The sequence below is a fragment of the Microtus ochrogaster genome, chromosome 8, assembly GCF_000317375.1.
Source record: "Microtus ochrogaster isolate Prairie Vole_2 chromosome 8, MicOch1.0, whole genome shotgun sequence".
NCBI lineage: Eukaryota > Metazoa > Chordata > Mammalia > Rodentia > Cricetidae > Microtus > Microtus ochrogaster.
The window spans coordinates 20,395,841-20,413,569 of record NC_022015.1 but is presented as its reverse complement, the minus strand read 5'-3'; the positions used below and the strand labels follow the sequence as shown (position 1 = coordinate 20,413,569).

The 17,729-nt window shown below is 51.2% G+C and overlaps 1 protein-coding gene across 4 annotated transcripts; it reads right to left on the bottom strand.

Annotated features, from left to right (window-relative positions):
* Positions 1-599: 599 nt before the first annotated feature.
* On the bottom strand, positions 600-17,726 carry Rnf40 (ring finger protein 40). Of its 4 annotated transcripts, none has more exons than XM_026781211.1 (19): positions 17,279-17,725; positions 17,003-17,206; positions 16,422-16,589; positions 16,205-16,346; positions 14,649-14,855; positions 14,019-14,140; positions 13,774-13,920; positions 13,612-13,686; positions 12,719-12,838; positions 12,457-12,636; positions 9,816-9,951; positions 8,498-8,619; positions 7,974-8,401; positions 7,776-7,893; positions 7,471-7,620; positions 6,979-7,317; positions 3,821-3,961; positions 3,634-3,735; positions 600-1,708 (listed from the first exon to the last, which is right to left on the bottom strand). In XM_026781211.1, the coding sequence occupies exons 2-19, from the start codon at positions 17,132-17,134 to the stop codon at positions 1,532-1,534; spliced, it is 3,006 nt and encodes a 1,001-aa protein (XP_026637012.1). In that variant the 5' UTR covers positions 17,135-17,206; positions 17,279-17,725; the 3' UTR covers positions 600-1,531. The 4 variants fall into 4 exon arrangements, with proteins under 4 accessions (XP_026637012.1, XP_005351358.1, XP_026637011.1 ...); XM_005351301.3 differs by having other exon boundaries at positions 17,316-17,725; XM_026781210.1 differs by lacking the exon at positions 17,279-17,725 and having other exon boundaries at positions 17,003-17,267.
* Positions 17,727-17,729: the final 3 nt, after the last annotated feature.

Here is a 17,729-nt window from a genome sequence, read left to right as displayed (position 1 = left end):
TGGTTATGACTGCCGCTCCCACACCCACAACCCCGCTTAGCACCGGCCACGGCGCTAGTCCCATGAAAGCTCCACCGGAGGAGCCGGCAGCGCTTTGAATCCAGAAGCAACACTCCACGTTTGGGCAAATGGGTTCCAAGGGTCCAGATAGTGGCCGGAGCAGGATACAATGAAAAATCACCGTGCAGAGGTGTCGTGGTCTGTGCGTTCACAGAGTAGGGGTGGGTAAAGACGGCAAGTAACAGACCCAAAGATTCGTTTGTCTTTGGCCAGCACGACACCTTGCCCTGCGAGGTAAGGGACTACATCTCCCAGGATGCAACCCAAAAGCTGTTATCTGGAACACCCAATGACCACTAAGGGCGTGGCCAACCCTTAACCAAAGGCTTCGCCTGTGAGAGCTGGCTCGGGTTTCCCTTTGAAACAGGTCTCTGCAGATAAGCTGGCCACTGTTCAGTGGGGCCCACACAGTTGTTGGGTGGGCTGGAATGGGCTCTCAGATGTGCCCAGCTCCCAACCCCAGATCCACATCAACCCAGGGAAATGCCAGCCAGGTGTAGCACCTAGATTTACGTGTAGACCAAGTGGACTGGCTACTCTGCAGCCTACGGTTGGATATTTATTCGTAACAATTAGCAGCCCATACACAACACCTCTAGAGCAGAGGATGTGAGTCCACAAGATCCTGTAGCTGTCTGCGGCGCTGGCTCCCAGCTCTGCAGGGTCCTGTCTTCACTGTTGACTCTGTGTAGGCAGGTACCGCAGGGGCCATCTGAGTACAGGCTAGCCACAGAGCAGTAGGCCAATCTTTGCCTGGAATGACTGGAAGTGCTAGATTGTCCCTTCCCTCCTGGCCAGCTGCACCTCCACGTAGGACCACCAACCAGGATGAAAGCAGGGCAAGGGCCAGGTGCTCAGGGGAGGAAGTAAGAGGGTTGGGACGTGTCTGGATGAAGAAATGGATGACCCTGAATCAGCGCTATGAGGAGGCAGTGTCCGTAACTGCGAGCGTCCCTGAATAGGGCAGGCACCCAAGGCTGCGCGTTCTTCAGCACAAAAGCTACACCAGGGTACAAGGAACTTAGCTCCACAGGAAGGCTAAAGCCCTGCCCGGGCCTGGAGCCACCTAGGTGAAGAAAGGCTCCTGGGCTCTGGGCCCCGATGCCAAGCAAAGGGTCCCTGGTCGTCACTGAGGTTGTGTAAGCAGGCAATAAGCCCTTTCCTAGTGGAGGAATAATTCCCCTTTAGGGGTAAGGATGGGTCTCTCTCCCCAGCAGAAACAGGGTTAGGCCAGCTCCCAAGGCCACAGTTGGATGTTGGGAGAGTGCCCTAGGCTGCAGATCTGATTTTCTGGAAAAGATGGCACCCCACCTCTCCTGCATGCACCAGTAGCCCCAAACCATCTAGGTATATAGGGCCTGAGCTCATGGAGTCTAGAAAGGAGGCTGGGGCCACTGCCTCTGGAGGAGCAGGGAGCTGGGGCACAGCCCCTAGGGTCTACGGGTCTTTCAAAGTCCCCTGAGTTTCAGGTTCAGCTGATGTATACACGGTGGAAGTCATGGGCACCAAAGGCCGCGTTGCACTTGGGACACTTCCTCTGGCGGGCCTCATAGCGGCCACGCACGCACTCGAAGCAGAATACGTGGAAGCACTTGGTCAGCACTGCATCCTTCTTGCGGGTGTTGCAGCAGGGGCAGGTCAAGCGTGCCTGGAGCAAACAGAGGCAGCAGGGTTAGAGCAGCTCCGGCAGTGCCCGCGCTCCAGGCTAAGTCCACCCAGTGCCCGCTGCTTCTAATTCTGACCAGAATTCCTGAAGGTGGGAGCCGGTACAGTATGAAGGAGGAGACAGGCTCAGAGGCCAAACATTCAAAGAAGGTGGCTCACACAGCAGCCCCCAGCCTTGGGGAACCGAGGCCAGAGCAGAGCTGCAGTTTCTAGGTCAGCCTGGGCAAAACCCTGCTTCGAACACAAGACAAAACCAACCAACCAACCAAAAACAAAAATCCCAAACAGAAAGCAAACCACACCAGCAATCCCCTGAGCAGCTGGCTTCCTAAGGACAGGGACCCAGGCTCAGCTCTTCCACCTCTTGCTCTATCTGCTTTTTCAGGCACAATCCCTACTGGTCTACCCCGAAGTCACTGCTGAATGCGGTAGAATATGAGAAACTACTTCTACACTCAGACCTACCCTGGTGTGACCCCCAAGATCCTGCTGTGGAATGGACGTCTCTTAGCCTAACGCCTCCCTGTAACTACCATTAGGAGGCCTCGCCTTCCGCTCCAGCCAGTCACTACCTGGTGTCCACACTGTGGGGCACGTGTCTGGTCTGTCTGGAGTCCTGGCTAGCGAGCTCCACTTCCTCAGATGACTGTTTCCCAGTCTCTCAGGACTCTGCACCAGCACCAGAAAGCCTTTCAAAGCTGCCATGCTACCCTTCCCCACCCCCACCCCCAAGGCCCAACGGCTACAAAGGGATACCTTGTTGCTAACTCTGTCACCTCCTCCACTGGGTGGCCCAGAGTTCAGGTGGTCGGACACCCTTGTTCCACCCAAGTCCACCAAGCCCTCGGGGCTGCACACGGCTCAACTCCTTTTTCTTCCTCACCTGCTCCCTCCCATGGCCACTTTCTCCCCACCCATCACTTCTGCCTGAGATTCCCAAACAGAGAAGAATGTCCCCTGCTCTTCCTCAAAGGGCAGCCAGAGGCCCTGTGTGGCTTCCAACTCTGCTGCAGCTGCGGCCCCACAGAGATCACTGCTCTCCAGCCCAGCCTCTGCCTTGGGTGCTTTCCCAGCCCCCACGAGGGCCAAGAGGCATCGTGTTCTCACCTCCCTGAAACCATCCCACAACCTGTTCCTAATCCACTGAAGAGTGCTGTCTACCTAGTTTCGCTATCTGGAATTCGAGCCTCCCTGGGGTCCCTCTTCCTTCATTCTAGACACATGACCCATCCCTGAGTCCTAAGTGCTGGCTTAGCAGATCTCCGTCTCTGGTGCCTTCCTTAGCTAAGTGTTAATTCCTGACCCAGTGAGCACACTGCTCCAACTCCCCTGCCCCACCCCCACCCCATGCAGCTGCTGTTAGCCCCACACCTGACCACTCTCTTGAACGCCCTTTGAGGGCGTTGAGGATGTGGCTTAATGGTGACACATGAGCTCAGCCTGTGGAAGGCCCTAGGTCTAATCCTTGGCCGCACAATGCTCCTCCACCTCTCCAGACTTGACAAACAGAACCCCTACTCTGCTTACAGACTCCAAGCCTGCCTCTGGGCTCCGCTGCTGGTCACTGACCTCTGCTTCAACCACAAGGCTCTACTTGGGGTCTTTCCTTTCACAGAAGCTCTCTCAGCCCCATCCTAGCTTTGGGTCAACTCTGGGTGACAGTTCCCACCCCCCCCAGGGCTACTCTGGAGACTCCCCTTGGGTTCTTACCTGCCTCTGACCTCCTTGTCACTGTGATGGTAGCATTACTGTCAGCTAACTGTGGGGTCAGGACATAATCCCCGCCACACTGCATACATACAACCAATGCTCGGCCAGTTGTCTGGCTCCAGTTAGTGTCTTCTGCTGTCCTACCTTATTTTCGCCCCAGAGACTACCCAACTCTCGCCAGCCATCACCACATCCCACCTTGTACTCCTTGATCTCCTCCTGCAGGATCTCATCAGCATCCGCATAAACTTCCACCTTCCTCTGTTTCTCTAGTTTGCGCCGCAGCCGGGAAATGTCTTCCTAGAGCAGCAGAGTGCAGGGTAAGAAACCGCATGCCTGCATGCCTCCCGCACTGGGAACCCACTCGCCCTCCCTGGGCACATACCTGAGCCCTCTTGAGATTAAAGCTCTCTTTCTCCCGGGCAGCCCGGCTCTCTGCCAGGCATGGCTGGATCTCTCGCAGTCGAGTCTGCACGTGCTCCAACTGCACCTTCAGGTCCTCAGCCAACTGGGCTGCTTCTACAGCCTGAGGTGGGCGGGAGAGGAAGGGGAGCGCTGAATGCCCAAGCCTGGGGTCTACAGTTCATGAGTGCTTCTGTCAAACATCCCGTGGACATCTGCACTGGAGCTGACCCACAGCTCCTTACTGCCCACAGTGGCCTCCACCAGGCACTTCTCTCCGTTGCTATCGACAACTCTAACACACTCACTCTCCCTTGGGATGCAGCTCTAACATTGTGTCCCCAAGGAGCACTAGCATTTGTTCACACAGCCCTAGCTTCCTTCCTCAAACTGGACCGAGTGTAGTGGCATGTATTTGTTATTCCAGCAGTTCGGGGGCTAAGGCAGGAGGATCACTGAGAGCTCAAGGCCAGCATGGAATACAGTAAGAACTTGTTTTGAAAAGGAAGAGTTTAGTATGGCGGTGCATGCCTTTAATCCCAGCACTTGGGAGGCAGAATTCTCAAAATTTAAAGGTCAACCTGGTTTATAGAGAGAGCTCAACAACAGCCAGGACTAACAACACAGAGAGATTCTGTCTCAGCATAAAGCCTAGCATGTAATTGGGACATAAAAATCCTATTTACAGGCTGGAGAGATGGCTCAGGGGTTAAGAGCACACTGCTTATTCTTCCAGAGGTCCTAAGTTCAATTCCCAGCAACAACATGGTGGCTCACAACCATCAGTAGTGAAATCCGGTGCCCTCTGCTCCTACAGGCATACATGCAAACAGAACCCTGTATACATAATAAAAGAAAAAAATCATTTTTACATGAATCGATTCACCAGAATACCTATAGTTAATCCTATTGTTAATAGTTAATACCAATGCTAATCCTTTGTCTTTTTTTATTCTCTCTTAAATAATTTATTTCTATTTTATGTGCACTGGTGTTTGCCTGTGTGTAAGGGTGGGGGAACCCCTGGAATTGGAGTTACAGACAGTTGTGAACTGCCACATGGGTACTGAGAATTGAACCCAGATCCTCTGAAAAAGCAGTCATCTTAACTCTGAGTTGTCTCTCTAGTTAACCTTTATCTCAATCCCTTTTCCCTTTACCCACTTTCAAACAAGGCCTCTAAATATTCCAAGGCACGCTGGCCTCAGGTGCTCCTCAGAGGTGCTCCGTAGCTGAGGATGACCTTGAACTTCTCAATCCTCCTTCTGACCTTTCCAGTGCTGGGCTTATAGCCACATTTTATAGAGCATCACGCTCAGTTTATACAGCGCTAGAAACTGAGCCCAGAGCCTGTGTGTGCTACGACCACAGTCCACTCACTGGTTACAGCGTCAGCCCACTGCTCTTATGTGTAATGTAAAACCTGCACTCTCAGCACCCGGGAGCCTGAGGCAGGACAATGAGGGTCAAGAGTTCAACCTGGGCTCAGTGGTTAAGGACACTTGCAGTTCTGGCAGGGGACCTGGTCTCAGTTCCCAGCGCCCACACAGTGGCTCACAGCCATCTCTAACTCCAGATCAGATCGAGGATACATGATGCCCTCTTTTGGCCTCTTAAGGGCACCAGGCACAAAGACATACAAGCAGGCAAAATATTGATATGCATAAAATAAAAATAAGTAAATCTAAAAAAACTGGTCGTGGTGGTGTGTGTCTTTGTGCTCAGTACTCAGGAGGCAGAGCTCTGTGAGTCTGAGGCCAGAGGCTTGTTCTACATGAGTTCCAGGACGGCAGGGGTTAAATAGAAAGCCCCCCCCCGTCTCAAGACAAACACACACACAGAGTTCAATTCTATCATAGTCCACACAGTGAGAAAATAAAAACAAGCAAACTGTCAAGAAAGCACTACAGGGCTGGCTGAACAGATGCCTTAGCTTGGGAAGGGCTCATAGGCAGAGGGTCTAAGTTTGATTCCCAGAACACACATTTAAAAGGAACAGAAAACGACTACATAGTAGCAACCACCATCTCTATTTGACAGTTACCCAATGACCTTTAAATTTTACTTATTTAATTATTTACTTAGTTTTTGAGATTGGGTTTCTCTGTGTAACAGCCCTGGCTGTCCTGCACTCACTTTTGTAGACCAGGCTGGCCTTGAACGCAATTGTTTTTTAATGAATTTATTGGGTATATGTGTGTGGGTAGACATGGCATGCCACACCTGTGGAATTCAGAGGCAACTTTTGAGAGTTCTCTCCTTATATCACGCACATCCCAGGGATCCAATTGGGGTCGTCAGGGTTAGAGCCATTCGCATGTACACATGAGTGGTCCTAGCCTTGCCGTCACGATCCTGACGTGGATCTCAATTCCAGTGTTGTTTTTTCCTGAACTCCCTCAGTTAGGAGACAGGGTAACGAATAATTCTGGTTGGGTTAAAGAGGATTACTGAATAAAAGAGCTTGCTGCTCTTGCAGAGGCCCCGAGTTTGGTTCCCAGCACCCACATGGCAGCTTACACCTGTCTAAAACCAACTCTTATCTAGCAGATCCAACACTATCATCTGGTCTCCTGAACACACAGACATACACAGAAATTAAAAACAAAAACAAGCTCCCACAAAGAAAAGCCACTCTGATAGGATTACTGTTGAGTTTAAAACAGGACCAAAAGAAGCTGGGGAGTTGGCTTAGTGGGTGAAATGCGGGCAATGGAGACATGAGGACCTGAACTCGATTCCCAGACGATCCATGTAAAAACCAAGTGCATGCCTGTAATTCCGTGGAGACAGGCAGAGCCCAGGGATTCACACCTAGCTACAATGGAAAGCACCAAGTTCAATGAGAGACCCTGCTTCAAAACCAAGACAGAGAAGCAACTAAGAATGACATCCTGACAACAGTCCCTGTCCCTCAACCCCACCCTCATGGGAGAGAGTGCTGTGTGAGCGCGCATGCGATCATGTCAAGTACTGAGTATAAGGCCCGATACAACAGTAAACATATACTTGTGAGCTGTGAGCTATTCAGAAAGCAGAGCCAGGCTTCACCCTGGGTCACCTATGTCATGATTGCAAGCAGAGCTGGGGAATCACATGAACCGATCGCACAAGCTGCCAAGCCCAAAGGCCCCATCCTACCTTCCTCTTATTAAGCTCCAGGGCCTGGCTGCGCAACGTCAGCTCCTTCTCTACACCACCAAGGCTGCCCTGCAGGGCCCGCTCCTTCTCCTCAAGCTTCTGCACCGTCAGCAGCTGGGCATCCACCTGAGACTTGAGGCCAAGAACCTGCTCGCCCAACTCATCCTTCTCCTCTCGGAGCAGCTTGTGAATCTGGTTGGCCTTGATCCGCTCTGACATGAGCTTAAAGTTGGCGTCATCCTTTTCCCGCAGCTGCTGCAGCAGTCGCCCGTTCTGCTCCTGCATGTCTTCAAAAGCCTGCCCGGTCACATCCATCTCTGACAGCAATGCCTCCTCCTCCTGCAAGTGGGAAGGGAAGGTGGCAAGTGGCAGATTAACTCCCAAGAAAATAGTGTGTACCCAGACCATCACAATGTCATGCACTAAAGGCACATAATGGAGGGTTAAGGGAATCCCAGGATTTAGAAGAAAGGAGACCACAGGGAACGTCACCTGCTTGGTGGCACCCAGCTTGCGCTGCAGGTGTTCAATCTGCTCCTCCGCCTGCCGGATTCGCCGCAGGGCATCCTCATCCGCAATCTTCTTGCTCTCTCTTCGATCTCTTTCCTCCAGTTCTCGGATGCGGCCCCGAAGCTCATCCACCTGCACCCACAGGAGGGAAGCCCTCAAACACTGGTCCGCACAGCAACATCACTACTAGCTTGCTTTGCAAGGTGAGAGAATAAGAAAAGAAGCAAGCTTGTTGACCCAAGGCGCTGAAGTCCCTGGGCAAGACTACGTGCCCCACCTGCCCGTACCTCAGCCTTGGCCTTCCGCTCGGCTGCCATGAGCTGCACCTTATCCCGCTGCTCCTTGGGCGCTGACTTATACATGTCCAACAGCAGCTTCATCTCCTTCTGGCTTTCTTGGGCCTTCCTAGGGAAGGGTACAGGAGAGAGCTTAGTAAGATGCGCTGAAAGCTCCGTGACGGGGAGGACACAGCAACAGGTCCTCACTTGAGCTCTGCGCGGAGACCCTTGAGCAGTTCTGACTCTTTCCTCTTGGCTTCCTCCACCTTGGCCTTTTCTCGATCAGCCCTGGAGAGAGCTGAGGCTACAGGTGGGGGCCCCAGGCCAGGCCCTTCCCGTTCCCGAAGTTCTCGCTTGGGTCTGGCCTCGGGTTCTCGGCCCCGGGAGGGCAAGCCCTGAGTCCCAATGGCTTGGGCCTGGGCATCATCTTCAGAGGAGACCAGCTCCTCCTTCTTCATGGAAGCAGCAGCAGAGACGGTTCCAGGTACTGAAGCTATCTCCTTTTTGCTGTCAGGGGTACCTCCGGGACCTGGCCCACCATCTTCTTTCCCTGGGGCTAGGGCATTGAGGCCAGGGTCGTCTGGGTGGCTCAGGTTGGGGATGCAATGGGAAGAGCCACTGGCCTGGGCCCGGAGCTGTAAAGACAGAGAAAAATCGGAATTTTTCTCTTAGTGAGCCAGTGCTTACTAAGGTCTAGTGAAGGCTTTTCCCAGGCAGCTCCCTTTCCTCACTTTGCCAATCTCAGCCTGTACTTCTCGAAGTTTCCGCTTGTATCTCTGGGCATCCCCTTTCAGCTGGTGATTGTGGTTCTGAAGACTGCTGATCAGATGGCGCATCTCACGGTTGATGGGCCCTGAAAACGTCAGAAGTGGGCCTGTAGGACCCCCCAACTCTCCAGCTCCTCGAAGGGAGAGGACCTGGGCCAGAGCCACCACTCCATTGTACAGATGGGAAATCAAGCCTCAGAGAGGCTGGAGAAATGGCTCAGCGGTCAAGAGCACTGGCTGCTCTTCCAGAGGACCCAGGTTAAATTCCCAGCACCCACACAGCAGCTCACAATTGTCTGTAACTCCGGTTCCAGGTGACCTGGTGCCTCTGGCCTCTGTGAGCACCAGGCACACGTGCATGAGGTGCACAGACATGCAAACAAAACACTCATACACATAAACATTAATCTTTTTAAATCTGTAAAATTTACATGTATGGGTAGCTTACTTACATGTATCTGTGCACCATGTATGTGCAGTGTAGTACAACCAGAGCCAGAAAAGGGTGTTGGGTCGCTGGGAATTGTGGGTACTGGGATCAAATCTGGGTCCTCTGGAACAGCAGTTCGCCCTTTTAAAAAATTTTCTGGAGACTGGGTTCTCTGTATCCCTGGCTGTCCTGGGACTCGCTCTGTATGTAGACCAGGCTGGCCTCACAGATTTGCCTGCTTCTTCTCCCGAGTGCTGGGATTAAAGGTGTGCACCGCCTGGCTACAGTCAGTGTTCTTAACCTCTGAGCCATCTCTCCAGCTCAAAGAGAGAACAATACTTTAAAAAAAAAATTTTTATTTTATGTGTTTTGCCTTTGTATCCTGCCTGGCCTGGAACTCAGAGAGATCCTCCCGCCTCTGTCTCCTGAGTACTAGGATTCAAGGCGTGTGCATCATGCTGGGTTCCTGCTTCACTTTTATAAGAATCTGATTTTATTTTTCCTTCATTGTCTATCACCTCTCTACTGGACTCTGTAGTGACAACAGCAGAGATTCTTTGTTTTGTTTATTAGCAAACCCCCAAAACCCAGAATTGAGTGTGGCTCACAGAGAGCAATCAATAAATCTGTGAGATGAATCTCTCGAATAGAGGTCAGAACCGCTCACAGTCGGGTGGCACCTGCTCAGCTACCACCCAGGCAGCTCAGGACACTGGATGACACAGTTGGTACAGTGCCTGTTTTCTGTGGGGACCGAGGCTCTGAGAAAAGCTCGAGTTATTGGATCTGGATAAGCAGCCGGAAGGCTCCCGCACCCTTCCAGGCTTACCTCTACCCACTCCCAGCACGTACCAGCCTGCTCGTTGGCCGCAAGGTTCTGTTCAAACTCAATGCGCAGCATCTCATACTCCTTGCGTACCTGGGCCAGCGTATCTTCCAACTGGATAACTTCGGTGCGCAGTTTCTTCTGCAGCCCCAGCTCATCACTCTGGTCAAGGCAGTAAAGACACACAACCCTATGAAAATCTTACCCTCATACTGGTAAAGAGACCTAATTTTTACTTATAAAGAAATAAAGCTGCCGGGCGGTGGTGGCGCACGCCTTTAATCCCAGTACTCGGGAGGCAGAGGCAGGCGGATCTCTGTGAGTTCGAGGCCAGCCTGGTCTACAAGAGCTAGTTCCAGGACAGGAACCAAAAGCTACGGAGAAATCCTGTCTCGAAAATCCAAAAAAAAAAAAAAAAAAAAAAAAAAAAAAAAAAAAAAAAAAAAAAAAAAAAGAAAGAAAAAAAAGAAAGAAAGAAAGAAAGCTGCCAGACGGTGATGACACACACTTTTAATCCCAGCGCTTGGAGGCAGAGGCAGGCAGAGTTCTGAATTTGAGGCCAACCTGGTCTACAGAGTGAGTTCCAGGACAGCCAGGGATACACAGAGAAACCCTGTCTCAAAAAGAAAATAGAAATCAAGCTCGCACTGGTTATCTAATCTCCTCATGTCTCCAGAGAAAAAGGGCTCCGGTGAATGAACGTTCAACAGATAAATACACCAGGCACCATAGTGTATATGACTCTAATCCCAGCACTCGGGAAGCAACGGCTTGTGGATGTCTCGCACTAGAGGCCAGCCTAGTCTATATAGCGATTCCCAGGCCACTCGAGACTGCATACTGACACCTTGATAGAGAGATGGCTCGGTCAGTGGTTAAAGAGGTCTTGCTACTAGTGCAGAGGACCTAACCCTCACGTCAGCTCACAACCCTCTCTAACGCTAGTCCAGGGGATGCAGCACCCTCTTCTGGTCCCTGCAGGCACTAGGCAAACCATGCTGCACATGCACATTTGCAAGCACAACTCATATACTCAAGAATAAAACTGTGAAAAAGGAGGAGGCACTGGGGAGATTGCTCAGTTGTTAAGAACACGGGCTGCTCTTACAGAGGACCTAGGTTCAATTCCCAGGACCCACATGGTGGTTTACAACCATCTGTAACTCCAGTTCCAGAGAAACTGATGCTCTTTCTGGGCTCAGCGGACACCAGGCACACAAGTGGTGCACAGATGAACATGCAAGCAAACATCCATAAATATAAGAACTTTAAAAGGATACAGACATACATATATACATACATATAGAACATGGTTGGCTTTTTTGTCTGGCTTTCTTTTTGGTTGTTTTTTGCATTTTCGAGACATGGTTTCTCTGTATAACAGCCCAGGCTGTCCTGGAACTTGCTTTGCAGACCAGGCTGGCCTTGAATTCATAGAGATTTGCTTGCCTCTGCCTCCTGAGTGCTGGGATTAAAGGCGTGCACCACTATTACCTGACTGTTTTTGTTTTTTAAATAAGAACTACGGGAGGCAGAGGCAGGCGGATCTCTGTGAGTTTGAGACCAGCATGGTCTACAAGAGCTAGTTCCAGGACAGGCTCCAAAACCACAGAGAAACCCTGTCTCGAAAAAAAAAAAAAGAACTAATACGTGTATGCAATCCTTTTTCCAAGTCCTAAAGTTTTTGGCACTAATATTCTTTGTGGAAATCCATGCCATTCCTTCCAAAGTTAGTGTGACTGAAAGCAGAACTACGCTGTGTTCATTCGCATCGCCATGCAGAGCTGCAGCTGTGCACCTGGAGCGCGTGCAGTGGAGCCTGGACTCGGCAGCCTTCTGTGCATCTCCACCACCTCTCTTAGAGAAAACGGAAAAGTTGACTGGAGACAAATAATTGTACCATGCCATTACCAGAAAGCATCCTTCTCATTAACACTGTGGCTTCTGGAGGCAGAGGTGCTGCAGGAGCATAGAACAAGCTCTTTCCTGTGTGAGGTGATCCAATGCCCACAGCTGACTAACTGCCCAGGCTGCATACCACTTGCTACCAGAACCAGATGTGTGGAAAAAAGAAAACAAACCCAGCTTCTTTCTACAGTCGCTAAAGCAGCGTGATCTTAATGGGTTTGTATTTTCGTCTGTGTTAGTTCATATCTGATTATTAAAGAAATAGTAACTCAGTCAGGCGGTGGTGGCGCACGTCTTTAATCCCAAAACTCGGAGGCAGAGGCAGGTGGATCTCTGTGAGGTCAGGGTCAGCCTGGTCTATAGAGCGAGTTCCAAGACATCAGGGCTACACAGAGAAACCCTGCCTCAAAAACCAAAAAAAGAAGAAAGAAAGGAAGAAAAAGAGTAATGCTTCAGCAGCAAGGGCTCAAGTCCCGTTTCATCTCAGCATTCCTGTGATTTCAGTGTTGTCTCGCCTCGGTCTTACAGAACACAGGTGGTGGAGAGAATGGCACTTTTAAAAATACGTTGTAAAATAATAGAGCTAATGATTACAATTGGAACAAAAACGAAGATATCCATTCCCCAGTCTCACCTGTGGCCAGGGAAGAATCTATGCTTGAAGGACTCTTAGCAGGTGCAAAGGAGACATGGAGCTTGGGACTATCTCAGCTCTAAAAGTCAGTTCTCACACCCAGGCCACTCATCCCAAGACCATACCTCCATATGTTCGATGTGTCTCAAGTGGGAGTTCTTGGAGGCCAGTAGCAGCCCCCGGGCCTCATCTAGCTGCGTCTTCACTTGCAAAGACTCATTGTAGAGGAGTGAAAACTGGGCCTGCAGCATGCGGTACTCCCCCGTCTCTCGAACTACCTCCTCGGGAAGACTCCGCAGGGCCACCTGAGAAGTCGCACAACAGGGTCATATTAGCCCCAGCACCCGAGGCTCAGTCCACGCCCTTTTAGTCCCGACCCCAGCTTACCTTCAGACGTTCGTTGGTCCGAACAGCCCCCTGAAGCTCAGCCTGAAGCTTCTCTAGCTCTGCCATGCGGCTATTGGCCAATTCCTGATTTTCTTCCAGCTCTGCGTTCAACATCTCAAACTAAGGAGTGGAAGGGGCTGTGGTAGGCAAGACCAGGACGGGCAGTGTTCCCCAAAAGTCCACCGTGCACTCCTCCCAAGCTCCCCTGTGCACAGCACTGGCAGAAACCCCCAGGCCAAGGGTTTTCCTAAGGCACTAGGGAACGGGAGGGAATCAGTTCTGCCTGGGAACATCTTTTTTGTACCTTTTCTTTATGCTTCTAATTACCTACTTATGTACTATTTATTACACGGAGGCTGTCCCAAATAGACCCTAACTCCCATGGAAGCTTTATTGCTCCCCAATACGAAACAGAGTTGAGTTTGTCAAACTGATTTGAAGCTGGGTACAGTGGTCCAAAGCCTATAATCTCAACTCTCGGGAGACAAAAGTGGAAGAGTCAGTCACCCTCAGCTAAACACCGAGTTTGAGGCCAGTTTGTCCTACATCGTGAGACTCTGCCTCAAAAGCAAAGACACGAAACCTAAAAGGATTGCAAACCCAGACTGAAGCCCAGCATCGAGGCGGGATGTGCTCAAGAGGACAGAGCACACCCAAGTATCCACATCGGCCTCTCAAGAGGAAGACAACTAAAGCTCCGGTTTTCATTCGTCCTCTTCAGTTTGCCTAGTTCCTAGCATTTAAATTCTGAAATTATTTAATAAAGAAGTATATAAATGAAAGAAAACTATGCAGCAATTTCAGGAAACAGACTCAGCTACAGATGTTTGCCCTTAGTGAATGTCAAAGGCTGGACTGAGGGGCTAAGAACTGGGAGGAATGCAGATGCTCACCTTCTGCATGCTAAGTGTGATCTGGCCTCCCTGAAAACCTGAGGAGCTCCCAGACACATAGTAGCCAGAGTTGAGCTGCAGAGAAAACAGACACAATGGATGTGAGGGGCAGAGCTGGGCCCCAGGCACTCGATTTGGCTCCACCCGCTCCCGCTCCGGCACCTGCTCCAAGGCCTCTGCCAAGTGCTTGTTGAGCTTCTGCTCCCGCTTGCGCAGCTTCTCAATGTCCCACTGCAGGTCCTCCACCGTTGTCTCCATCTCCAGGACCTTGGTCTCTGTTGATGTCACTTTATCTTGGAGCTCAGAGTACTGGGGGCAATGGAAAGTGGCTTGATTTCCTGAGATCCTTAGATGGCAAACCCAAACCCTGCCCAAATTCTAACTGCATCCAAAAGCCCTATTCCCACCTCCAGTGAGATGCGATGGTGCTTCTCTTGCAGCTGGGTGGCCAAGTCCTGTAGTCGACGGTTCTCTCTGCCCAGCTCCCGGGTGCGCACCCGTGCCACCTCCCCAGGGGCCTCACTGTCCCCTAGGAATGCAGAGCCCAGATGAGAGTCAAGCCCTGGATAACCAAGTGTTAAACTAATCCTGGAGTTTATGTGCGGGCGTGATCACCTGTGGTCTCACCACTTGCTGAGACAAACCCAGGAGACGAAGCTAGCTCAGAGAAGGAACCGTTTCAGCCAGACGGCTGGTGCTAGGTAGGGAGAACTAAGGATGGGAGAAGCCTGTTGTCACAGAAAGCCTGGGCACGTACTCGCCTCAGTCTAGTGGGGCAATAGTTCCCTCTGAGGTTTGTACAGTGCTGCAGAGAGCCCTGTCCCTGGAGGGGTGTGACCCCCCACAAAACCAGCAGTTCCTGCAGTCATCTCTCTGGAGCCCCACTTCAGGAATCAAAGCTCGAGTCCCCACCTGGAACTAAGTTGTTCCAACAAGAACAAGGCTGACTATTCACTGGGAACTCTGACCTCCAGGAATTCCTCCTCGAGATGCAGGTGGGGCGTGGCCTTCTCTAGGACCGCGTCTCAAGAACTCACCCCGGCTGTATACTTGCTGGCAGAGTCCTTCCACCTGACGCTGTAGGCGGTCCGAGGCCTCCACCACCCGAGACACGGCAGCCTTGGAGAACTCCATGCGTCCCTGCAGCTGCAGCTCCACCTCTTCACTACTGCTGGCACCCAGCGCCACCACAAAAGCCAAGGCTGGCTCACTGAGAGGGGTTCGAAACTGCATTGGCAGGGGTTCTGGAAGGGACAGACAACCCCCATAGGAATAAAGGCAGCAGTGACCAGCAAACTGCACCAAGTCCCAGATGAGCTCTTTACTCCCAGGGGCTAACCTAGTTAGTACAACCTGCAGTGTAGTCCCACCTTGATAGGGAGATACCGAAAATTTATTTATTTTCTTGTTGTTTATTTATTTGTTCGAGATAGGATTTCTCTGTAGCTTTGGAGCCTGTCTTGTAACTAGCTCTTGTAGACCAGGCTGGCCTCGAACTCACAGAGATCCGCCTGCCTCTGCTTTCTAAGTGCTGGGATTAAAGGCATGCGCCACCACCACCCGGCCAAGATACCTAAAATTTAACAAATTTTCTTTTTCTTTTTTTTTTTTTTTTTTTTTTTTTTTTGAGAGAGAACAAAATTCTTATATAGCTCTGGCCTCACTCAAACACACGGAGATCCAGCTGCCTCTGAGCCCAGCCACTGGGATTAAAGGAGGGCACCATGCCTAACAATAGCTAATTTTCCTAAAGATCACCAGTATCACATCCTCAGAGAAATCCCCTTTCCCTTCCCAACCTAAAGTAGAACCCAGCCTTCCACAACATTTATTTCTTTTCAGCAGTCCGAATACTTTTTATTTGGAAAAAAAAAAAGAATGACATCTATGCCCTGGCAATGCTGAAGCATGGGCAGCCTTGACGGCTGTTCTGCTGAACTTGTCCATACTGAGCTTCATGGTCTAAGTTGATGACCAGGTCTCTTCCTCGAGAGGGCACCAGAATTCATTACAGATGGTTGGCTGGGAATTGAACTCAGGACCTTTGGAAGAGCATGCAGCACTCTTAACCGCTGGGCCATTTCTCCAGCCTAATATGTTTTATTTACTATAGTTTATGTAGTTCCCTTTATGGCAAGAATATACTTCTTTCTGCTTACTTCTGATCCCTCTAAACTCATAATTACTACAGAGTACTTATTTTTATTTTATATTTTAATTTTTATACCTGTGATGTGTTTAAGATTGCTAAGGACAAGTGCCCAGTTCAGTTTTTTTTTTTTAAACAGAGTGGTGGTGCACGCTTTTAATAATAGCACTCAGGAGGCAGAGGTAGGCGGATCTCTGTGAGTTCAAGGCCAGCCTGGTCTAAAAGAGCTAGCTCCAGGACAGCTAAGGCTCTTACACGTAGAAACCCTGTCTCGAAAAACAAAACACAACAAACAAAAAAAGGTGTGTACCATCACATCTGGTATGAATTCAACTTTTAAACAGTTGTGGAGGTGGGGGGTAGGCATTTCAGGGACCAACGTCAAAGCCACCTCCTCCTCGAGACTTTTCTTAGAAATTAAGATCCCCAGGGCTCTGATCTTACCCCTCAGATCTGATGTTCCTGGGTCTGTTCGAGGGATCACATCGCGGGTTAGCCCTTCCTGGCACCCAGGCGCCTCTGATCCTAAAGACAGTTCCCTCTGGCGCTCGTGGCACCTGAGAAGAGCTTCTACAGTTTCATCCAGCTGAAAGAAGAAAGCAACGAAGAGGTTATGAACACTTCGGTGCCTTTCCCAACAGGGCGGTTTTCGGGTACCCACCTGGGCCCAGTAGCGGTTGACGATGAGGAGCGTGGCGTCATCAGTGGCCTGCCTCTTTTCCAGTTTCTCAATCCTCTCCCGGAGCTCGTCCTCACAGGCTTGCCGCTGCTCCAGCCGCTCTGCCAGCTTCTTGTTCTTGAACTGCAGTACCTTGGAATCCATCTCCTCCTACCGCGGAGGAAGAGGAGTGTCAGACAGGGTCTTGAACCATCACAGAGACAAGGGAAGATAAGTAGATTGAAAGGGAGGTATATACAAAGTCTAGCTACCAGTGAAATTTATAAAGACTCAGGCACATACGGAGAAAATATTTTGGTCATGAGTGCTTCTCATTCTGTTTCTACCACTATCTTTTTCTAACTGAAGTTTCTGATAAATCGCAGGACTGATGGGAACACATTTAAGCATTGAGTGGAAGGAAAGAACGACTCTATAAAGCTGTCCTCTGCTCACAAGCGCGCCAAGGCACGCCCACCTCCCACCCCCCACCCCCGTTTTGTGTATATACACACACGTGCACACACAAGATTCTGAACGCTTTGGACTGACGCCAAACGTGACCTTAGCAAAAGCCCACCAACCGTGGAAGAGATGCCCCCAAGACGAATGGGCTCGATCAGAGTGGTCGTGGTCTTCTCCTCGCGGTTCAGCTTCTTCTCTGGGGGTCCTGAGCCCCCGTCGCCGGCGGCGCGCTTGTTGCTGAGGCCAGACATAGCGGCGGTGGCGGCGGGGCAGCTCGGGGCTCTCCGGGGCCGACAGGCGGGCGGAGGCAGCACTTCCGTCACCTGCAGAAAACAGAGCGCAGAGCTACGGAGGCGCCCGGAGCCCCGGAGCCCCGAGCGTCCTGCTGGACACACCTGCCGGACCCCGCCCCCGCTGGCCCAGTGTCCGCACCCACGGTAGGGTCAGCCGAGCGCCACCATCTTGGACTTCACCGGACGTCACCGGCCGCCAGACGCACAGCGCAGGCGTCAGAGCAGCTCCGGATGTGGCGAAACTTATTTCCTGTTTCTATTGGAGGCTCTTGGTTCCGCCTCTTGAGTCTTTTAGGTTTTTTTCGCGATCGACTGTATATCTCTCAATGATTGGCCAGTAGACTGTTCCCATAGTTACTGACACCGCAATTGCACTTTGCAGCCCAGGAGATGGAGAGGTGGACCTGCAATTGGAGCCTTTACAGCCATCCAGGAGCCCGGGTTCACGACAGTCTGTAACTCCAGATCCAGGTGATCCGTCTCCCTCTTCTGGCCTCCGTGGACATCCGCGAACGTCCTGCGCACGCGCACCCGCACAGGAACACACGCACGC

Bases quoted from the DNA above. Each gene is read 5' to 3' on its own strand.
- Rnf40 (XM_026781211.1), bottom strand. From the start codon at position 17,134: ATGTCTGGCCTCAGCAACAAGCGCGCCGCCGGCGACGGGGGCTCAGGA. The intron at 16,590-17,002 runs GTTGGTGGGCTT...CCTCCGCGGTAG, and splicing joins TTGGGGGCATCTCTTCCACG to GAGGAGATGGATTCCAAGGT. The intron at 7,318-7,470 runs GTGACGTTCCCT...TCCCACTTGCAG, and splicing joins AGCTGGGTGCCACCAAGCAG to GAGGAGGAGGCATTGCTGTC.